Source organism: Melitaea cinxia, chromosome 11, assembly GCF_905220565.1.
Source record: "Melitaea cinxia chromosome 11, ilMelCinx1.1, whole genome shotgun sequence".
In the NCBI taxonomy this organism is placed as follows: domain Eukaryota; kingdom Metazoa; phylum Arthropoda; class Insecta; order Lepidoptera; family Nymphalidae; genus Melitaea; species Melitaea cinxia.
In genome coordinates this window covers 1261748-1284777 of record NC_059404.1, presented here as the reverse complement: position 1 = coordinate 1284777, position 23030 = coordinate 1261748, and the positions used below count along the sequence as shown (strand labels likewise).

Here is a 23030-nt window from a genome sequence, read left to right as displayed (position 1 = left end):
ATTTAATTTAATCGGTAGACATTCTTTATTTTTGGTATTTTTAATTGTTTAAATTATATTTAGATATAATTATATAATTTAATAAAGGGTATAAGTATACATATGTAGGTATTTTGATTTCAATTTCTGTTTTCTTTGTTTCAACGCTCTTCTTATACTGTTATTTTTGATTGTGTGGACTTTGTCTGAATTAATAATACTATTATTATGATTTACAAAAAACAACTAATTTTATTTACCGTTGTCTTTGACAGGTTTTTGTCCCGCCCTTCCCGCTATTCCAGTACCAATGACGACATTTTTTGAACCAGTCGTTCATAACCACCCTCCACTGCACGTGATAAAAAAAATTATAAAAAAGGAGAGAAAGAGATGGAGGAACAAACAATCAGAAGAATGGTCTTCTAGTGATACCGATTCTAGTAACATTGATTCTTGTAGCACTGATTCTAGAAACACTGATTCTAGTGATTCTACCGACACGGAATCCAATAAATTTTATCGATGATAAAAATGATTGATTAGAAAATAGACAATACGGATTTTTTTGTCAGTGTTTATGGTTACTGCTATTGCTTCGCTCATTTGAACCTTTCGTGATGTTTACAATTTTTATATGAAATAAAGAATAAATACATTTAATAAATTAAACATGTATTTTTTTTTTATTATTTATATTTGTAGTTTATTTCCACATACTTTCCAGCGATATATATAAGAGTATGCATTATTAAGTATGCAATGCGTTTTATCAATTTTTTTATTCTGCGGGATTAAGCTGTGGAGGAACAGATTTCGATATTTATATAGTAATGTGACCAGAGCTCCTGGGGGAACTGGGGATAAGGTCGGCAACGCGCTTGCGCTGCTTCTGATGTTGCAGGCGTCTATAAGCTACGGTAATCGCTTACCATCTGGTGAGCCGTACGCTTGTTTGCCGACCTAGTTGTATAAAAAAAAATGAGGTAACAAAACAATTAAAATAAAAAATATTTTATATGTTTTTTTTACTTATAATATATGTTGGTAAAAGAACAGATCGAGATCAGATTCAGATCAGATCAGAACGAGATCGTATTTCTAGTGACAGTATTGATTTGATTGAATCTAGTTTTATTTCCTGGAGCCTATTTTACAATTAATACTATCTGGAGATCTACTAATAGGAGATAAAACAAGCTTCTGGGGTCTGTTTAATCTTAAGAAACAAGCTAAAAGTTTAGGATTCAGTGTCAATCAAAGTGAAGTTTGATAATTAAAAGATAGATTTAAAGGTAACCAAGCAGCAGTAAATCCATCATCCATTAATACCAAACTAATAAACAAAATCACAGTTTTTAAAGTAATGTTTGAATAGGCCAAGGATAAAACTATAATATTTTACGAATCGTAATTTCTATTTTATCTTCCTCTTTTAGAAACTACTAAGAACGTGGACAGTACTGTAGTATGTTATATTACTATCCGCAGCCCAATTGTACATTGACTGGTAAATATTGTTGCATAATTCATGAACAGATTTTTTTTACTTTTGTTCTATTTCGACTGCTACACTGAATGGGTTTGTACAATAAGTAAGTACAATGCATACAACCAATTCAATGCTGACATTGTGATGAAATCCAGTCTACCAAAAATGATTTGCGTGAGTTAATTGATTTTTTGCTTTTTAATTTTTGCTTGAAAATTTCACTAAAATATAATCAATAATTTTAGATTTGAAAGGTTGTCTGTATTGAAAAATTGAGTTGTAAAGTAAATAGCTTTTTATTTGTTACAGAACGTTAACAGTGTATGGGTTTTTTTCGTATTCTTTTTCAAAATACTGAAAACAGTTAATCTTCAATTCGAAATGCCGATGTATGCCCCGGCGATACTTCCGCCACCAGGGCCAATGTTTCCACCACCACTACCACCAATGCCGATGATGGCATCTCCCTTACTTCCAATAGCTATATCAGTATCATCCGAAGAAAAAACTACAACAACAGGAAAACCAAAGAAGAAAACGTTTCAAATGGTATTTCCAGTTTTTTCCGAAATTAATTTTAAAAATGTCAAACGAAAGAAAAAACCGTTAACTGTACCTCCTGTTATGGCTCCAGCTCTACCGTCATTCGTTTTAGTACCGCCAGAAATACCCAGGCCAATTTTCCCACAACGCAGACCAAGGAAAAAATTAGTACCCGTATATTCATCAGAATCCACGGATTCAAGCAGTTCGTCTGAATGTTACAAAGTAAAAAGGCACAGAAAACGTAGAGAACCAAATATTAATAGGAGAAAATTTCGCAGTTCAGAAAATAATGACCAGTTATTGAAGCCAATGTTGAGCTACGTGTCAGACAATGGTGAAGTTAAATTTGAAACTAGGATTAGTAATAATGATGTTGCTCAATTACTTGGTGAAGGTAAGAGGGTGGCTAACGACAGGATTCACTCTGTACAAGTTTATACAAAAGATGAGTCTAATAACCATCAGATGATTGTCGTCTCTAAAGATAAAGGGTCAAGTGGTCGTACTGTTGGACGATATAATCAAGTACTTTTAAGGGATGGTTTATCAAATCATGTGCTCGGTGAAGGGAAGAAAGAGTTATTATTTAGACCGCCAGCTGATAAAAAGATAAGTAATATATCAGTGTCTTTTAATATTAGTTAAATTAATTATGATTAGAAATTATTTTTTTATTGCTCTTTTGTTTATGTACAACATATAGAAGACATAAGTCTTAATTATACTAGTATAACAATAAATCGATGTAATGGAACTTTTTAGTGTATTCACATAACGCTAACCGTTAAATGTAATAAAGCTTTGAGAAAGAATGAAGATGGAAAACTATGAATATAATATTTTCTAATTACATTTAATAACGATTTAATTTAAATAATTTTTATAAACAGTTATTAAAGTAAACAGTTAAAAGTGGATTCAATAATTAAAATTGCTTTTTATTTTTATTTTACTGAACTAATGTTTCTTCGATTTCAAATTTATTCCTATATTGTAAATTACAAGACAAAAATTTGTACAAACAAAAATTTAATGTGTAATCGAATACATTAACACGAAATCACAATAAAATGAAATGGAACATAAAAATTAAAATACGGTAAAAAATACAATAATGACATACTATATAAAAAAAAGTCATTATTTTAATTATTATAGTTACTGTATAACAAACTTTCTAAATACTATTTCAATGATATCGTTTGCCTGTCATTAATCATTATTAGTGTTGATTTATTTTTTATTTTTCGTCCTTTTACAAATTAACGAAACAATTCTAGCATATATTTACTTATATTATAAATACTTACATATTTAATTTGAAATATCTTATTTATAATTTTCGATTATATGTTCTTAATATGTTCTTACTTTTAATTGTCTTCGTTACCCCTATAATGGGATTAGTCTCTTAACAGCATTATTAGTATTTATTTCTCGTCTCTTCGTCTATTTACACTTTTTTTATAGTATTAGTTAATTTATTTATTTAACTATCTGGACTTTTAATATCTAGGTGATTTTTCTTGTTTTCAGTGTCTTTGACTTTCTCCATCACAAACTTTGTTTCTACTTGAACAACACTGACATCATCATCGTTCTTCTTGTGTAAACAAATATTAAGAGTACGCGGAAAAGTTTTATACAAAGCAAATAACAATATTAACATGCCAATTATAAACATAGTTATTTCAAGACCACGAAATACATAGGGGAAAACTTTGTTCGCTAATTCAATACTGATTACACTATCTTCAGGCAATGGGGGTTGTACCTGAAACGATTATCAAATAAAATAAAGCTAGGTATAAAATAATTTGATATTAAATCATTGTGGATTAAGTGCCTTACAATTTCGAAGTACACCAGAGGCACGACCATGTCTGCAAATGGCTTGACTTTGTTGTAGTGTTCGGCGTCTTTAACGATCACGTTTGCTTGCACAGTAAACCGGCCGCTAAGGGCAACTCCTGTTCTCTGAAATAAATAAATAGTCATAGAATATAAGGCACATTTGTTGATAAGGTTTTCTTCTTCTTGTCACGAAAAACGAGCACGCGAACTATACTAAATAGACTAACCTAGTTTACTTCGTGACAGAATATTTATTAATTAGGTTTTATATTTTTACATAATGCATTAATTGTGTCTGCTAGACGACATGCTAGAACAGCGCCGACAACTACGCGTACGTCTGCTGTGCTGACAGCGCTGACGGTGGTTACGATTAACGATTCAGTCTGTAACATCCTATTGCTGGGCATCTTTCCCTGTGTAGAAGAAGAATCGGAGCTTAATCCACCACGACGCTCCACTGCAAGTTGGCGGGTATTCCTTGCTATATGAGATATAAGGTATAATTATGATAACAACCGGGACCTTAACAGCTTAACGTGCACAAGGGCAAAAATTCAAACTGAAAAGGAATATTTGTAGAAATATGAATATCCATCCCAAGTGGTAACCGAACCTGCAAGTCACAGGTGTTTAGGCGCGTATATGACACACACACCACTACACAAGAGTGATGTCAGTCAGTGGTCATGTTATTATGCTGCCAGAGCCGACGGTCAGCGCGATTCAATAATCTGTCTTAATCTGACGGTTATTTTTAATGTAAAATAAATATACTTGCCTTTGTGGTAAATTATTACGGATGATTCGCCAATGTTACATACAGTGAAGAAAATACAGTATGTCGAAATTTTATTTTAAAGCATTGGGATATTAATAGGGTACCTAATGAAAACTAAAGAATAAGATTAAATTACTTACAGGGTCTACGATAAATTCACTGCCGTGTTTTTCTTTATTGGGCCGTATTCCTTCAACGCGTTCGTACACTTTAGGATCAGCATATAAAAAGTGTCCATTTGAAAGAGCAATAGTGAAACCTGTAATAATTTATAGTTTAAATTACCTGAATCGTATTATTTTTACCATAACAAGTTTAGCAAAGGATATTTTTCGGTTCAAGATTGTATTAATGACAAAGATACCGCCTGTTGCAACTAATGCAACTTTATTGTTTTTGCTTACTTGATTAAATTTTTGTTACATTTTGTTTTAGTGTACAAATAAGTGTAAATAAATAAATAAGATGTGTATTTCATGTGACGCATGACAAAATTTATAATGATAGACTAGATATAATAAAAATTAGAAAGATGACAGTGTTTTGGAGAAGTGACTGCAGTGGTAGTTTTTCTGCCGATTCTTCTTAGCAAAATTTACTTGTACAATCTGAACGCCAGTAGCTGAATATTCACCGTAAAGAATTTGTTAAAAACTATTTTAAACTGCTTTTGAAGTCTACATTAATAAAAAAGTATGTGTCTACATATGTACGCACGCAAGAAGTTATACTTCATTGGCTAGCTAACTTCAGGGTGTCGGTTTTTTGTGATGGTGTTCGTGCGCATCGTAAAAATTTACTTTTATCATTTTCCTTATCTTAACTACAGGCCTATATCGCTTGCCACTATCATGGCGAAGGTGTTTGACGGATTGCTTAACGCGCAGTTGAGAAAACACATAAAGCTGCACGATAATCAATTCGGTTTTCGCCCTCACCTGTCTACAGAGAGTGCTATACTGTGCCTTAAGCACACCGTCAAATACTACACAGATCGCAAGACACCTGTGTACGCGTGCTTCCTCGATTTGTCTAAAGCTTTTGACCTGGTGGTATATGATTTACTTTGGAAGAAACTCGAGCGAGTTGGGTTACCGCAGGGAATTATAAAGATATTTCGATATTGGTACGCGAACCAGACCAATAGCGTTCGATGGGCGGGGACAATGTCCTATCCGTATCGGCTCGAATGTGGAGTCAGGCAGGGGGGGTTAACATCTCCAACACTTTTTAACCTCTACATGGATGACCTGATCGTCGCGCTCAGCAGGCAGCATGTCGGTTGTCATGTTGATGGAGTATGCGTAAATAATATAAGTTATGCGGACGAAATGGTACTGCTGAGTGCGTCAATCATTGGAATGTGACAGCTGGTACAGACATGTGAGGATTATGCGTGTTATCATGGCTTAAAATATAACGTTTTAAAAAGCAAATGCATGGTCTTTGAGGCTATCGGAACAAAATGCCCCCCGAATAGCCCACCCGTGCTCCTCTCTGGTATACCCTTAAAAATGGTGGAGCAATTTAAGTATCTAGGACATATAGTTACTACTTGTCTCAAGGATGATGCAGACATTGAGAGGGAGCGGAGGGCACTGTCAGTTAGAGCCAACATGTTAGCTCGAAGGTTTGCTCGTTGCTCAGCCCAAGTAAAGATAACACTTTTTAGAGCATATTGTACCTCGTTTTATACGTGTAGCTTATGGGCTGACTACACAAAGAAAAGATACAGTGACCTCCGTGTCCTCTACAATAATGCATTCAGGATACTGTTGGGGCTGCCCCGATGCTGCAGCGCTTCAGGCATGTTTGTAGACGCAAGAACCGACTGCTTCCACACCACCATGCGTAAGCGATGCGCATCTTTTGTGCGTAGAGTAAGGGGTAGCCAAAACAGTGTGCTGAAGATGATCGCGGAGCGTTTTGACTGCTTCTACCTCCGGCATTGCTGCGATAGACACCTTGCGATACAAATGCCGGAGCGAAAGCTTTAAATATTAATTATTATTATTATTCATATTGGACATTGTGTGATTGTAATTAGTTTCATTTTATTATTGTAATTGTATTTTTCAAATTGTCGTGACATTTATTAATTTTATTTTATTTAAATTGTATTTGCCTTAGATATCGAAGTGGACAATACATTAGATTTATATTATATGTTTTTATTGGGTACATGTTTTTATTTTTAAATAGTAAAATTTACGTGTCCGTTATATGTATGCACATCTATTTTATTTAATATCATATTTGACATTGTGTTGCTGTAATTAGTTGTTTTAGTTTTAATATAATGAAATTATTGTTAAAATTATTTATTTGTATTAGGTATTGTTTATTATTAATGTGATTTTATTATTTTATTATTGTATTTTACAAATTGTCGTGACATTCATTAATTTTTCTAGTTGTTATAAGAATTGTTTAAGAGGAATTGTTTTATGGGTCAATTGTTACCTGAAATAAAGAAATTATTATTATTATTATTATATTATTATTATTATTATTATTAACGCACCATAAGAAGTATAACTTCAAAAATAACGATTTTAAAATATAAGACTTAAAAGAACATATCGTAACACTTACCAAGTAAACAAGGAGACAAATCAGTAACACCATCAATGCATTCGTCTTCTTGTTCACAGAGACATTTATTGCTAGGGCCTATAGAGTAGCTCTTATTACTAATTTCGTAGACGAAAGCTTCAGGACTGATTTCCGTTTTCTTCCTGCCAACGTAATCAAGGTCTAGAAGTCTGCAGAATGTACTTCGGTAAAGTCTTAGCGGCCTATCAGGTGTCAATCCTGGAGGGTAACCAAAACCTTCATACGTGTCTACTAATGTGTTGCAATGAGTTCTGAAATAATTACAAAACTTATAATCCAAAAATCAGTTTGTATTATACTCTCTGTTTTTAGCAGAATAAGATTTTTATTGTTACGAAATTTTAAATATAAATGGTTACCGGTTGCTTGGATTTTGGTATCCTCTCATCTGTAAACCGGGACAGCCATCGATTTTCTTTACTTGGAACTTGTCCGCAGTCCCAACACTAACCTCCAACAGAGGTGTGTTTGTTTGGTCATATAGCTAGAATAAAATGAAAATCAAGCTCATAATATTTAAACTTATATGTAAAAATTACAATTATTGTCACATTTTTACAATCTAAGTGTCACGACAAAAAATGTAACATAATAAATACTGGTAATGCCTAAATAAAGTTTCATCATCATCATCATCATCATCATCACTTCAGCCTATCGCTTTCCACAGCTAGATATAGGCCTCCACAAGTTCACGCCAAAAATGGCGTAGGCTCATGTGTGTTGCCCATAGTCACCACGCTGGGCAGGCGGGTTGGTGACCGCAGGACTGGCTTTGTCGCACCAAAGACGCTGCTGCCCATCTTCGGCCTGTGTATTTCATAGCCAAGAGTTTGATTTATCCCGCCATCGGTCAGATTTATAAGTTCCAAGGTGGTTGTGGAACTGTGTTATCCCTTACTCGCCTCTTGCGACACCCACGCGTAGAGAGAGGGTGGCTATATTCTTTACTGCCGTAGCCACACAGCGAATAATGTTTAATTTTGTTGAATAAAAAAGTGTAATTAAAACAAACGGTATTTTACACGATCCAAAATCCCCATTTTCGTAAAAGTGATCCAACCAGGCATCAGGGTATTGGATAAGGATAACAAGGGCTCTTCAAAACCCCAGAGGTACTGGTAGACGCTAGTTTCCACAATTGACTTGGACTGCAACCGATTAACTAGCGCGTTGAATGCTACTTTGATCAAAAACGAATAGGGCTTGAGCAGTGAAGCCATCGTCTGAAAATAGGATAGGGCCTGTTTCATCTGTTGTGGATAATGCTATTTGACGAATGACGATATTAGAGATACAAGTTTATGAAGTATTTTTCTTTTAGACCACTGAATATTAATTTATTTATGGGATATTTTTATTCGTAACTGTAAACGTGAAAGTTGTAATTTATTAATTGAGACGAAAAAAAAGAAGCCCTAAATATATTTTATTAAAAAAAAAAGTATTACCAACATTGCAGCGTTCGATACGGTTACGTTGATCTTCGCAGGGTCACCAATGGACTGTTCCCGAAGGAACTTAGTTCTGATAAGCGGCTTGTATCTCATCACGCCAGCCTCTTCGTCAACTTGAAAGTCACCACTTCGACGATATTCTCTGAAATAAATTTTCATATTTAATTGCTATTAGTATTCCTTTTTTGCCATAATTCGTCGTAAGCTACTACAAAACCTAATTTCACTCTCACTTCTTTATCTCTCTCTCTGTTTCCTCTCTCTCTCTCTAAATGCGTCAAATGAAGTATTAATTCAAAATTAAAAGACACTTTTACTATAACCTGCAAGAGTTAAATTGAGTAGCACACAGCGGCGCTCAGACCTCAAGTTAACTCTTACGGGCTACACCTACCAATGAGAATGATTATTAAAACGCAACTTTATAGTATTTAGACAGAGTTTCTTTTATTCAAAATAAAACAAACGTAATCGATTCTAATATAAAACCTAATATAAAGGATGATTTAAATCGCCCCTAAGCTTCTACATAACGCCACCATTTCTTTCTGGGTCTCTTACCGCCCCTTTATGCCTGCAGTGCCCACAAGGGGGCGTTATCCCCCACTTTGGGAGAGGCTGTCCTACTGGTAAATCTGCCAATGTTAGAGCCTAGAGCCTTAGCTTTGTTATTAATTGTTAGATTAAGATGATTATATGATAACAAGCTTAACAAACTGACTTATTCATAAAAAAAGTTATGATTTCTTTAAAAAAAATATTACAATACAGAACAATCTAGTATGAGTCAAGTTACCTTTAAGTAACAGTTTGGTAAATTGTTCCAGAAAACAAACTGCATTGTTATATGAAGATTGTGTACTAACAGTTTGAATGATAAAATCTGCCCGCTTATACTCAAATTATGTGTATCAGTGATAGAGGTAAATCTGAACATACACACATACACACATACAATGATTGTTGCTGGTATGAATTGTATTAAATTTTTCATTAATTACTGCTAGTGAGAATATTGAATTTCTACTACACTTCGTCGACAATCGACTTCATTTCGCCTCCTATCTTTCGACCTTTTTGTTTACGATAGGAAAGACTTACATTTTTTATTAATTGAATAAATTGTGGTGATTTCGCCGTCACACTAGGTACGAGGGTCTCATAAATGTGACCCGATATGGACAGCTAGCAAGGAGTGGTCGAAAAATCGTGTTAATCATGTGACGTACTTTATGGTTGACCCCTAATGTGTTACTTACTGGTAAGTGAAGGGACCAACTTCTTCAACTCGTAACTTTTGGTCCTCGCCGGACATGAAAGCTTCGCTGTTAGTAATATTAAACACATACACACGGACCAGCGTACCCGGATTCTCTCTGGCTAGGATATTGTAGATTTTAGACCCTTTTGCTACTCTTGTCATCTGTAAGCACATAACCTTTGTTGATAAAAATGTATCGCCGAAATATAAGAAGGAAGAGGGTACAATAATATTAAAAAATATATATATAAAATAAAAACAAAAAATTAAAATTGTTATACTGACGATAGAAAATGGCGGTATCAAGTTCGCCGAGTTGGATAGTTTTCTAATACACTTGAACACTTTACATTATACAGCAAATCGAAATTTACGTCATACGTATGTCCAGGAGAAGCACGTGTCAGATATGAAATAATCGGAGAATATATATATACACACATATATGTATTTATTTCATTTAATATGCATTTTAATATATGTTTCTATCAATTTGGATTATCATAACAATTTTCTGATTTCGTGACCCACCGATTAAACATTAAACAATATATGACCCATTGGAGGGTTAAAGGTGAGGTGGGAGTTTGTAAGGACGCTCTGCTAGTTTTAAATCGTATGTCTTATGCTTTCGTTATTCTGCTGGTTAACACTGGCAATACAAATTCAGCAGTAACATGTAAACCATTGGCTAATTTTTAACCGACTTCCAAAAAAGGAGGAGGTTCTCAATTCGATTGTATTTTTTTTTTTGTTAATGTATGTTACTTCAGAATTTTTGACTGGGTGGACCGATTTCGACAAAAATGATTTTAATCAAAACGCGTTGCATGTCATTTTATTCCATTAAAATTTATTTGAGATCTTACAAGTACTTTTCGAGTTATATCTAATAATGCGTTTTTACTTGACCATTTTTAGTCGACCTACGTTGTATTACACTGCATAACTTTTTACTGGGTGTACCGATTTTGATAATTTTTAATTTCATCAAAAGCTGATGTTTATCATGTGGTTAAATTTAAATTGAATCGAGATCTGATAACAACTTTTTGTGTAATCTTTGATAACGCGTAATTTACTTGACTATTTTTTCGTCTACCTACGTTGTATTACTTGTCGATGTAATTGAAGTCGGTTTTATTTCGTTTGCGAGCAACTACAGTTATTTATTAAAATATTAGATCTTATATCCGACAATTGTGGAGTTTCGAGTTAGAATTGGGCAATAAGAAACGTTTGTATTCAATAACAAAATGATACCATAAAAAGAGCTCTTGCCACCATCGACGTTCCTGCTCGTATCGAACCTACTGGAATTAGTGGCGATGATGGCAAGAGACCTGATGGATTGACGTCGGTTCCCTGGGAAAGAGGACGGGCGCTATTGTGTGACGCAACCTGCGTTGACACACTTGCTCCGTATCATGTCAGGAAAACAGCCTTAAAAGCGGAAGCCGCAGCGGAAAAAGCTGAAACGACTAAACGGCACAAATATTCGTCACTAACTCCAAATTACATCTTTGTGCCGTTTGCAGTCGAAACACTTGGACCTTGGAGTAGCAGTGTTAAATTTTTTTGAAATGAGGGACCTCCTTGCCTTATTGCCGTCACTGGTGACAAGAGGGTTGGTGCCTTTTTTGTTCAGAGAATCGGCATAGCGATTCAACGGGGAAATACTGCCAGCATTCTTGGCACAATTCCAAGCGGGCATGATTTATACCAGAACTATCTGTAAATATTTAGTTCTTAAGTTGTGAATTGTAAATATGTATAGTGTTTTATAAAATTTATATTTTATATTATTATTTGTTTTATATTTGTCACTTATCAAATGAACTTACATATATCATGATGTGGAACTGAGGGTCCACTAATACTGACACTATAGGTAGAATGAGTAAAATTAATCCAACTGCAAACAATATACGAAATCGTCCTGAAAATAAATAACCAAATGTTATTGTGTTATAACGGCATCTATTATAGACATTCTTTTATTTTTGTCAATAAACAGACTTATTCATTGCGCAGAGATTTTTTAAATAAAACTTCCCAAAAAAATTAAACATGTTCTAAGTCATATACGTATATACAATGGCGACTGCACCAACGCCGAAATATCGGCAATTTCATAATAAAAATCGCATAAGTCCGTACAATGAAGAGTGCGTATAGTGAATGTAAAAGTTTAAAATCTTACATCATCCTTTATTTTAAGTATGTTTACTTACTTTTCTTTTGTTTCGAGTTTTCACTACTGTCATTTTTCATTTTGTTGTTTCTGTATGGCGCTCAAAGTTATTGACGAGGTCTAAAATAAGATAGTAATCATATAATATAATGTATTGATGGTTTTCAAATGCGTTTCACTTGAATTTCTTGTTGATTTTTGTGAGCAGATTTTATATTTAAAATCGCCAGCAGTTAAGTATTTCGTATGGAAGAATCTCACCTCGTTAAAAACAGAGACAAATTCGTACCCTATTCTCATACTGTGTTATGAGAAGCTACGAGATATGATTAGATACATTTATTGCCTTTTTTAACCGACTTCCAAAAAAGGAGGAGGTTCTCAATTCGACTGTATTTTTTTTTTTTTTTTTTTTTTTTTTTATGTATGTTACATCAGAACTTTTGACCAGGTAGACCGATTTCGACAAATTTTGTTTTAATCGAAAGGTGGTGTGTGCCGATTGGTCCCATTTAAATTTATTTGAGATCTAACAACTACTTTTCGAATTCTATCTAATAATGCGTTTTTACTTGACGCTTTTTTCGTCGACCTACGTTGTATTATACCACATAACTTTCTACTGGGTGTACCGATTTTGATAATTCTTTTTTTGTTGGAAAGGGGATATCCCTAGTTTGGTACCATGATAAGGAAACCAGGATCTGATAATGGGATCCCAGAGAAATCGAGAGAAACTCTTGAAAATCCACAATAACTTTTTATTGGGTGTATCGATTTTGATAATTTTTACTTTAATCGAAAGCTGATGTTTATCATGTGGTCACATATAAATTTTATCGAGATCTGATAACTACTTTTTGATTAATCTTTGATAACGCGTATTTACTTGACATTATTTTCGTCACCTTACGTTGTATTATACCTCATAACTTTTTACTGGGTGCACCGATTTTGACGTTTCTTATATAAATTAAAAGCTACTATTCGTCACGTGGTCCCATTCAAATTTAATTGAGATTTGATTCGTAATTTGTGAGTTATATCTAATATTGCGTATTTACTTGACGGTTTTTTCGTCACCCTACGTTGTATTATACGTTATATCTTTTTACTGGGTGCACTGATTTTGATCTTTTTTGTATAAATCAAAAGCTAATACTTGTCATGTCGTCCGTTTTAAATATGATTGAGATATAATGAGCAATTTTTGAGTAATCTTTGATGACACGTATTTACATGACGATGTTAAGACGACTGTGGTCATGTTCAATACTTTGCCACAACGCCATCTATCAAAATGTTATGAAATTACTTCGTTCACTATCGATCAAATTACAATATTCCACTAGAGTAGAAAGTAGCAGTTTATTCGTTATAAATATATTTGAGCTTTTAATTTTTGAATTATCGCTAATACTGGGTATTTACTTGGCTGTTTTACGTCGACCAACGTTATATTAACCTCATTACTATTTTACTGGGTGGACCGATATCGATGATTCTTTTTTTAATCGATAGGTGGTGCTTGTCATGTGGTCCCATTTAAATATAATTGAGATTTGACTCGAACTTTTTGAACTATATCTGATATGGCGTATTTACTTGACTGTTTTTGGAGTTTTCTCCTTAAGAATCGATTTTCATTTAAGGCCCCGGAATGAAAAAATTGAACAGTAAAATCTACTGAACGAATGACCTTGTTAGAGATGGCGTTCAGACGTTTTCTAATAACGCAATTAGGTTCCGATAGATGGCGTTATTGCATTCATTTATTTACAATTTGTTAAAGTAATAATATATTTCTTAGACTAGTAAGCCTTTTTGTGCCTATTTAGACAGTTGATCTGAAGGGGTAAACTCCAGTCGTGCATCGGAGCTGTGTGAAAACATGAACATTACATATTTTTAATAAAAAAGACATAAACCGTAATTCAATATAAATCCGCTTCAACTAAAAAACCCGCCGTAATAAGCGATGTCAGCGCTTCGCGCGAATCGACGACGGGCCTTTTATGAAATTTCTGCCTACAATCGCTAACAAAATGTTAGAAATAACAGTAGAACATTATATAATTCTACAATTTTATAATGTCGCGTTATATGGAATACGAACAAAGTATTACTATTTTTTCGTCGATCTACGTTGTATTACTCTTCGATGTAATTGAAGTCGGTTTTTTTTTCGTTTGCGAGCAAACACAATTATTCCCTAGGGTATAGACAATACATGAAGTTAGTTTATCTATTCTAAATCAATTACAAGTATTTTATACTATTTTGAGCATTAATGTCATTCATCATTACAGCCTATAGGCTGTAATGATGAATGACACAGTCCACTGCTGGACATAGGCCTCCACAAGTTTACGCCAAAAATAACGTGAACACATGTGTTTTGCCCATAGTCACCACGCTGGGCAGGCGGGTTGGTGACCGCAGTTAATGTCATTGTTGATCAATAATTCTTATTTCTGAGAAGAACATTATAACGCTACTGATATTGGCGAACAAGCTTCTTTAGGAATGTTTAATTTAAATATTTTGTACCATTTTACTGATTTTCTACTTGATTTTTACTTTGTATGCATCCCACAGCTGGGTGGAAAGATTGGAGCTTAATCCATCACGATGCTACACTGCGGCTTTGGCGAGTTATATTTTCTCTATCAAAAAATAATATATATATATATACTAGCTGACCCCACAAACGTTGTTTTGCCATATACGTTATTCGTTTCAGGCTGTAATATCCCACTGTTGGGCATAGGCCTCTTTCCCCGTGTAGGAGAAGGATCAGAGCTTAATCCACCACGCTGCTCCAATGCGGGTTGGCGGATATATTCCCTACTATAACGATCGCTATCAGGTGTACATGATAACAACCGGGACCGACGGCTTAACGTGCTCTCCAAGGCACGGTGGGGAGACCCACACACATATATGTTATAAAGACCCTTATTCCACCGCCCCCCCCCACCTATAACTTAGGGGTATGAAAAATAGATGTTGTTCGATTCTCAGACCTACCCAATATGCACACAAAATTTCATGAGAATCGGTCAAGTCGTTTCGGATGAGTTTAACTACAAACACCGCGACACGAGAATTTTATATATTAGAAGAAGATATATATATATATATATGATATATCAAATAGTAATAATAATATGAAAGAGAAATAAATAATTTTATATATTTTTTTTTTAATGTAGGAAACAAGCGTAATGAAATTAATTCCTGTAAGATAACCATAATAATGCACGATATATCCAAGTGAATGTTGTTGATTTGATATATTTAATAATAAAATACAAAAACTAATAAACTAAATAATGATCCATAAATATCTGTAACATAACACATCGTCTGTTCCTGAATAATTTAATATAGATCGGTATTTCGTAGAACGTTTTAAGTTTTTACAACACTTATCGATAAACTCATAATACTATATGTATTGATTGACCTTTGTCAGAGATATCACTTGGACTGTATGTCTTGTGATAATTTTTACGAATAATATGTTAGAGTTTAAGAGTATTTCAAGAGTTTTATTTTTATATTATTAGTATATTTGTGCATAACGGTAATGGATTTCTGATATACATGATCAACACATTTGTTTAAAAATTGATTTTGAAATATTTTTAATAGTTGGTAATTATTTATTTCCTGAAAAGTGAATTCTAAAGATATTCTCAAAATGTATGGAAAATATTAAAAAAAAAAACTGTTAAACTGTGTCGCGAGGTCACACAAGTCCGTCTGAGACTCGCGACGAAGAAGATACACGTACACAATTGATGCACCATTTTTCCGAAGACATTTTAGATATCGAAGCAGATGAGATTAGAGCGGCGCTCGGGCAGCTTAAAAACGAAAGTGCCCTGGCTATGATGGAGTTACGACTAAGCTCCTAAAGACCACAAGACGACCTGTCCTAAAAGCCTTGGTGAGGCTCTTTAACACCGTCATCCACTGGGGTATCAGGCTTGAGGTCCAGGAGTGCGGTTGTTCTGTTTTTCAAAAGTGGTGATGATTTTGTGGTGAAAATTTACTTTATTTTGTCAAGTCTTTAAATTTTAATTTTTTATTTACATGATTATCCACCAACCCGCATTGTAGCAGCGTTGTGGATTAAGCTCTGATCTTTCTCCTACATGAGGAAAAAGGCCAAAGCCCAGCAATGTATTATTACAGGCTGAGGCGTTAATAAAAACTTTCTCTGGAACCGCTAAAATAAGATAAAAGAGATAACATGGCAACATATACTTTTATCCCAAAATTCCAAAGGGATCAGGATCACGGCGTAAAAAAAACCATGAGTGACATAGAATCTCATACACGAATGAAGTCGCGGGTACAGCTAGTTTATAATAAAGGAATAAAACCACTTACCCAATGTTTAAACATATACTAATTAATTAATAAAAAAAATTCTTCACGAAACTCCAAGTGTTAAACTAAGTTTTAAAAACAAGTAAGTTTCAAGTTATGTTTATAACATTTTCTAGCACAATACTTTATAACAATTATGTCTAGCAATTTATAACAATTGTATTATAAATAATTAATATATGTATAATAAATTTACTCGCGCTATGTATGCACTCTTGATTGTACTTCTCGTAAATGATTGATAACGATTTCATACAATTTTATTTAGTCTTCAGACAGCGTATTTATGGTACACACACATCTTTGACGAAAATTAACAATTTTGTTTCTTACCATTCAGCCTGTAATATCCGACTGCTGGTCATAGGCGTCTTTCTATATGTAGGAGAGGATTTTTCTGTCATGATTCGCGTGTTTCATTCTCACTCATTAAAAATATATAAATATACTAGCTGTGCCCGCGGCTTCGCCCGCGTTGAAATTAGTGTGTCACAAAGTTTTCCCGGCAAACTTCCAGTGAAACTCTCAGAATCGGCTTAGCCGTTCCGTAAACCTTCCTCTTGCCTTCTTGGTGGAGCCCTCTCTCCACTGGCGAAACCGCATGAAAATGCGTTCCGTAGATTTTGAGCGAATCGATTACATACACTTTTGGGGACTTTGTTTTATAATACACTAACTGTTGCCCGTGACTACGTCCGCGTGGTTATGAAGATATGCATTGCTATTAAGATGTTTAACGCAAATTATTTTTTTTATTTCAGTCACTTGTAATGCTTATCAAACTAAGTAACTTTTAAAAGGCACAATTCAGTATAATTTAATAGTTATTTTTATAAAACCTCTTTATACACCACATTTTTAGTTTTATTTTTAGGCTGTACATGTTTCATACAAACTATCAACCCCAATCAAACTCCCTTAGTGGTGGAATATGGTAAAATCCGTTTTTAACGAACGTCTGCTAACTATAATCTACCTTCCCGCCAAATTTTATGTTTGTCCAACCTGGATGGATAGACACCATCCAGCGGTTTTTGAGTTCTCGTGATGAGTGAGTTAGTGGACTTTCTCTTTAATATATATAGATTACGATGTATTATTTGGACACCTCGTCACCATTTATAGAGCATACATTTTAAATTTCAAGTCTCTTACTTCAAAAACACAATATTTTCATACAAACTTCCGACCCCCATTTTATCCCCTTAGGGGTCGATTTTCATAAAATAAGTTCTTAGCGGATGTCTACGCCCTATAAGGAACCTACCTGCCAAATTTCAAGTTTGTAGCTGTTATAGTTTCGAAGGTTTCGTGATGAGTGAGTTAACCTACCATCCCCCGTTTTAACTCCAAAAGAGAGTTGATTTCTAAAGATACATTATTTGGACACCTCCTCACCATCTATAGAGCATACATTTTAAATTTCAAGTCTCTTACTTCAAAAACATGGGACTTTCACACAAATTTCCAACCACCGTTTTACCCCCTTAGGGGTCGAATTTCGTAAAATCAGTTCTTAACGGATGTTTACGCCCTATAAGGACCCTTCCTGCCAAATTTCAAGTTTGTAGGTGTCATAGTTTCGGAGATTTCGTGATAAGTGAGTCAACCTACCATCCCCCGTTTTAAACCCAAAAGGGAGTTGATTTCTAAAGATACATTATTTGGACACCTTCTTATCATCTATAGAGCATACATTTTAAATTTCAAGTCTCTTACTTCAAAAACATAGGATTTTCATACAAACTTGCAACCCCCGTTTTACCCCCTTAGGGGTCGAGTTTCGTAAAATCCGTTCTTAGCGGATGTCTACGTCCTATAAGGAGCCTACCTGCCAAATTTCAAGTTTGTAGGTGTTATAGTTTTGGAGATTTTGTGATGAGTGAGTGACCTTTCGCTTTTATATATATTATAGATTATAGATAGTATACTAGCTATGCTCACGACTTCGTCCGCGTGGAATTTAAACGAAAATTGTTTAGTTCGAAGAGTTACAAAATAAATAAATTTTTAAAATAAAAGTAGCCTCAGTTACTCCTTATTACATCAGCTATCTGCCAGCGAAAGTCCCGTCAAAGGTCTTGCTCAGATCGGTATATATAGCAACGACCACATAATGACTATCAACAGAATCTTTGACAGAGTTGGTAAAAGTAACTAGATTAGTTATAGTTGATCACACTTCAGCCTGTTGCAGTCCACTGCTGGACATAGGCCTCCACAAGTTCGCGGGTTGGTGATCGCAGGGCAGCCACCAGCCATCGTTTGTTGAGTTCGTTATCCAATGATCTAATAAATCTAACATTGAATAATAAAAGTAACTGTCTATATACAAGATGTAATCCTAGCAGTGGGGATTTACCAATAGTAATATGCTTCGTACAATGACGATTTAAAATTTGTTTGACGATTAAAATTGTAAAATAAATTTGTTTGTTTTCGTCTGAATGTACGAAAAATAACAAGTTGTTTGTAAATGGTAACATCTGATTTATGATCAAAAATTCCAATAATTACCAATTATTACCTATATATATTGAACAAATATATTAAAGGTTACCAGAATTCGTTATCTTATACTATTAAACGAGCAATTCTTGTATATATATATATATATATAGAATCTGGATCTCGGAAACGGCTCCAACGATTTTCATAAAATTTAGTATATATGGGGTTTCGGGGGAGATAAATCTATCTAGCTAGGATTCATTTTCAGAAAATGTCGTTTTATCCCTGTTTTTAGGGAGTGAAAAAAATATCGGTAGAATACGAAGGTAAATTTCGCATTTGTCAATTTAGTTACAATAGCTCGGTGGGAAATCGGCCGGTCGGGATCAACCGAGAAGATCATGGTTCAAATCCCTATGTCCCAGATCAATTATTTTTTCTTTTTCTTTTTCTAATTGAACTCGTTATTTTTTATTTAAATGGGTTGTTTTTATTTTTTATTATTATGTAGGTATAATCGAAAAATATTATTCATATTTTATCATTATTATTTCTTAATTACTTTTTATTTTTGATTTTTTATATTTATTTATATTTTTTATTATTGTCGGTAAAAATTTTTTTATTCACATTTTATGTAATTCGTATTTAAATATGATTTTCAAAACAAACACGATTTGTTGGAGCGCCTATCAGTTTTGAGAAGCAATTACTCTCAATTTTGTAATTGTATATTTTATATCAATTTTTAATTTATCGATATTTTTTATTTTTATTTTGCGTTAATTCATTATTAATAATTGTGTTTGCAGGCAAACGAAAAAAAATAGACTTCAATTACATCGACAAGTAATACAATGTAGGTACACGAAAAAATAGTCAAGAAATACGCATTATCAAAGATTACTCCAAAAGTTGTAATCAGATCTCAAAGAAATATGACCACATGATAAACATCGGCTTTCGATTAAGTTAAAAATGATCAAAATCAGTACACTCAGTAGTATGTTAAGTATTATGTAGTTAATGTAATGTTATGCGGATTTTCGAGAGTTTCCCTCGACTTCTCTAGGATCCCATTATTAGATCCTGATTTCCTTATCATGCTACCACATCAGCGATATCTCCTTTCCACCAAAAAAAGAATTATCAAAATCTTTTCATAAACGACGAAGTTATGCCCGAACATACATTAAATATATATATATATATATTAGCGACCCGCTCCGGCTTCGCACGGGTATAAAATATAATTATAGCCTATGTCATTCACTGAAAAATGATTAAAATCGATCCAGTAGTTTTGATTTATTCATTACTGCCCGTGGCCCGCAAGCGTTAACTTTAGAGTAAAAGCCGGCCGGAACTGCCGCAAACGCTACGTACCGCAATTTTTAAATCTATAATATCTTCAAAAATATTCATTTAAATTATATGCTGTAAAGGGCCATATAGATCTATATTAAATCAACAATCACATCACATTAGAAACCTCAAAAATGAGAGTATTTCTCCACTATTTAATGGATGTTATTATACATATAAACCTCCCTCTTCAATCACTCTATCTATTAAAAAAAAACCGCATCAAAATCCGTTGAGTAGTTTTAAAGATTTAAGCGTACATAGGGACAGAGAAAGCGACTTTGTTTTATACTATGTAGTGATAGTGATATATATATCGCACCTTCGGTGCAACAAAGTCAAAACAGCTCATTTCTTAATTTTATAGGAGAAGACTTCTAATTTTTTTTTCGCTGTTACTTCCTCATTTCTGGATTACTATTTATAGTAGGTTTGAAATCGTTATAAAATTAATAGTTTACTTTCTTTGCTATAGTTTAAAAATCTTATATTAAATTATCAAAAACTTCTAAAAAAAGACATAACAAAATAATTGTGTTTGCTAGCAAACGAAAAAAACCGACTTCAATTACATCGACGAGTAAATACAACGTAGATCGACGAAAAAATAGTCAAGTAACTACGCGTTATCAAAGATTACTCAAAAAGTAGTTATCAGATCTCGATAAAATTTATATGTGACTACATGATAAACATCAGCTTTCGATTAAATTAAAAATTATTAAAATCGGTACTCCCAGTAAAAAGTTATTGCGGATTTTCGAGAGTTTCCCTCGAATTCTCTGGGATCCCATCATCAGATCCTGGTTTCCTTATCATGGTACCAAACTAGGGATATCCGTTTTTCAACAAAAAAAGAATTATCAAAATCGGTACATCCAGTAGAAAGTAAAAACGCATTATTAGATATAACTCGAAAAGTAATTGTTAGTTCTCAAATAAATTTAAATGGGACCAAATGACACACACCACCTTTCGATTAAAAAAAAATTGTCGAAATCGGTCTACCCGGTGAAGAGTTCTGATGTAACATACATAAAAAAAAATACAGTCGAATTGAGAACCTCCTCCTTTTTTAGAAGTCGGTTAAAAAGTGTCCTGAATTGTGACTTTGTTGGACCGAAGGTGCGATATATATACATATTGAGTTTCCTTCAGCCAAATTAAGTAACCTCCTCCTTTTTTGAAGTCGGTTAAAAAAGACTTCATCCAAACCGGCAACGAATCATTTTAACTCTCTCTTCTACTACTAATCCTTCACGATATACTAAAAATACCGAGCAGAGCTCGGTCACCCAGGTACTTTATCATAAACACAGATGTTGTATATTTGACAATATTTAAGAAAAAATAACAACCGCGACAAGTAACATACAAGGAAGAGAATTGAACTTGTGACCTGCTGATTGTCGCCAAGGTTTGTTACAAGAGTGTGTAAGTGTTATTTATCAGATGGTATTTTTTATAATTCGGGTATTCTGTACGACTGATAAATTTTTACAAGAAAACCGAGTTCTTCTAAGTTAAATATGGAATACTGTGTCTAAAAACTAACAGAGATAGATAGCCCTGTTGGGTTCCGCTAGATGGCGTTTTTGTATCTTTTATTTACCATTTCACATTTGATTTAGACTAATAAGCCTTTTTTGTGCCTAGTACCTGGGTGACCGAGCTTAGTTCGGTATTTTTAGTAAACCATGTTTTTTGGAAATTATATTTAAATACAAAAGACATATTTATATTGTGTTTGCAGACAAACGAAGAAAAACCGACTTCAATTATATCGACAAGTAATACAACTTAGGTAGACGAAAAAATAGTCAAGTAAATACGCATTATCAAAGATTACTCCAAAAGTTGTAATCAGATCTCGATGAAATTTAAATGTGACCACATGATAAACATCGGCTTTCCATTAGATTAAAAATCATCAAAATCAGTACACCCAGTAAAAAGTTATTGGAATTTTCGAGAGTTTCCCTCGATTTCTCTGGGATCCCATCATCAGATCCTAGTTTCCATATCATGGTACCAAACTAGGGATATCTCCTTTCCAACAAAAAAAGAATTATCAAAATCGGTTCATAAACGACGGAGTTATCCCCGAACATACATAAAAAAAATATACGATCGAATTGAGTAACCTCCTCCTTTTTTTGAAATCGGTTAAAAATATAAATAAAATGTTTTGATTTTACCGACATAATAATAAAAAATAAGAACTGGCTATTTAAATAAAAAAATAATGATTGCAATTAGAAAAAAAAGAAAAAATTTATTCGACCTGAAAATTTGAGGATTTGAACGATCGATCGAGACCGGCCGATATCCCACCTAAGCTATTGCAACTATGTTTACCATTGCGAAATTTACCTTCGTATTTCAACGATATTGTAGCCATTTTTTTTCATTGCCTAAGAACTGGGATAAAATGACATTTTCTAAAAATGAATCCTAGCTCGATTTATTTATCTCCGCCGAAATTCCCTGCATACTAAATTTTATGAAAATCGTTGGAGCCGTATATATATATATATATATATATATATATATATATATATATATATATATATATAAGAATTGCTCGTTTAATAGTATAAGATTTAGACATTGAAGGTAGGAACACAGTATCG

At 33.6% G+C, this 23030-nt stretch overlaps 1 protein-coding gene across 1 annotated transcript; it reads right to left on the bottom strand.

The window, feature by feature from the left end:
• Positions 1-1748: 1748 nt before the first annotated feature.
• Positions 1749-12260, bottom strand: LOC123657966 (lysosome membrane protein 2-like). Its single transcript, XM_045593444.1, has 11 exons — positions 12221-12260; positions 11831-11925; positions 9985-10148; positions 8720-8867; positions 8294-8494; positions 7628-7752; positions 7248-7519; positions 4793-4911; positions 3869-3994; positions 3328-3791; positions 1749-1979 (listed from the first exon to the last, which is right to left on the bottom strand). Exons 1-10 carry the CDS (start codon positions 12258-12260, stop codon positions 3507-3509), a joined length of 1575 nt encoding a protein of 524 aa, XP_045449400.1. The 3' UTR covers positions 1749-1979; positions 3328-3506.
• Between the last annotated feature and the right edge of the window lie 10770 nt (positions 12261-23030).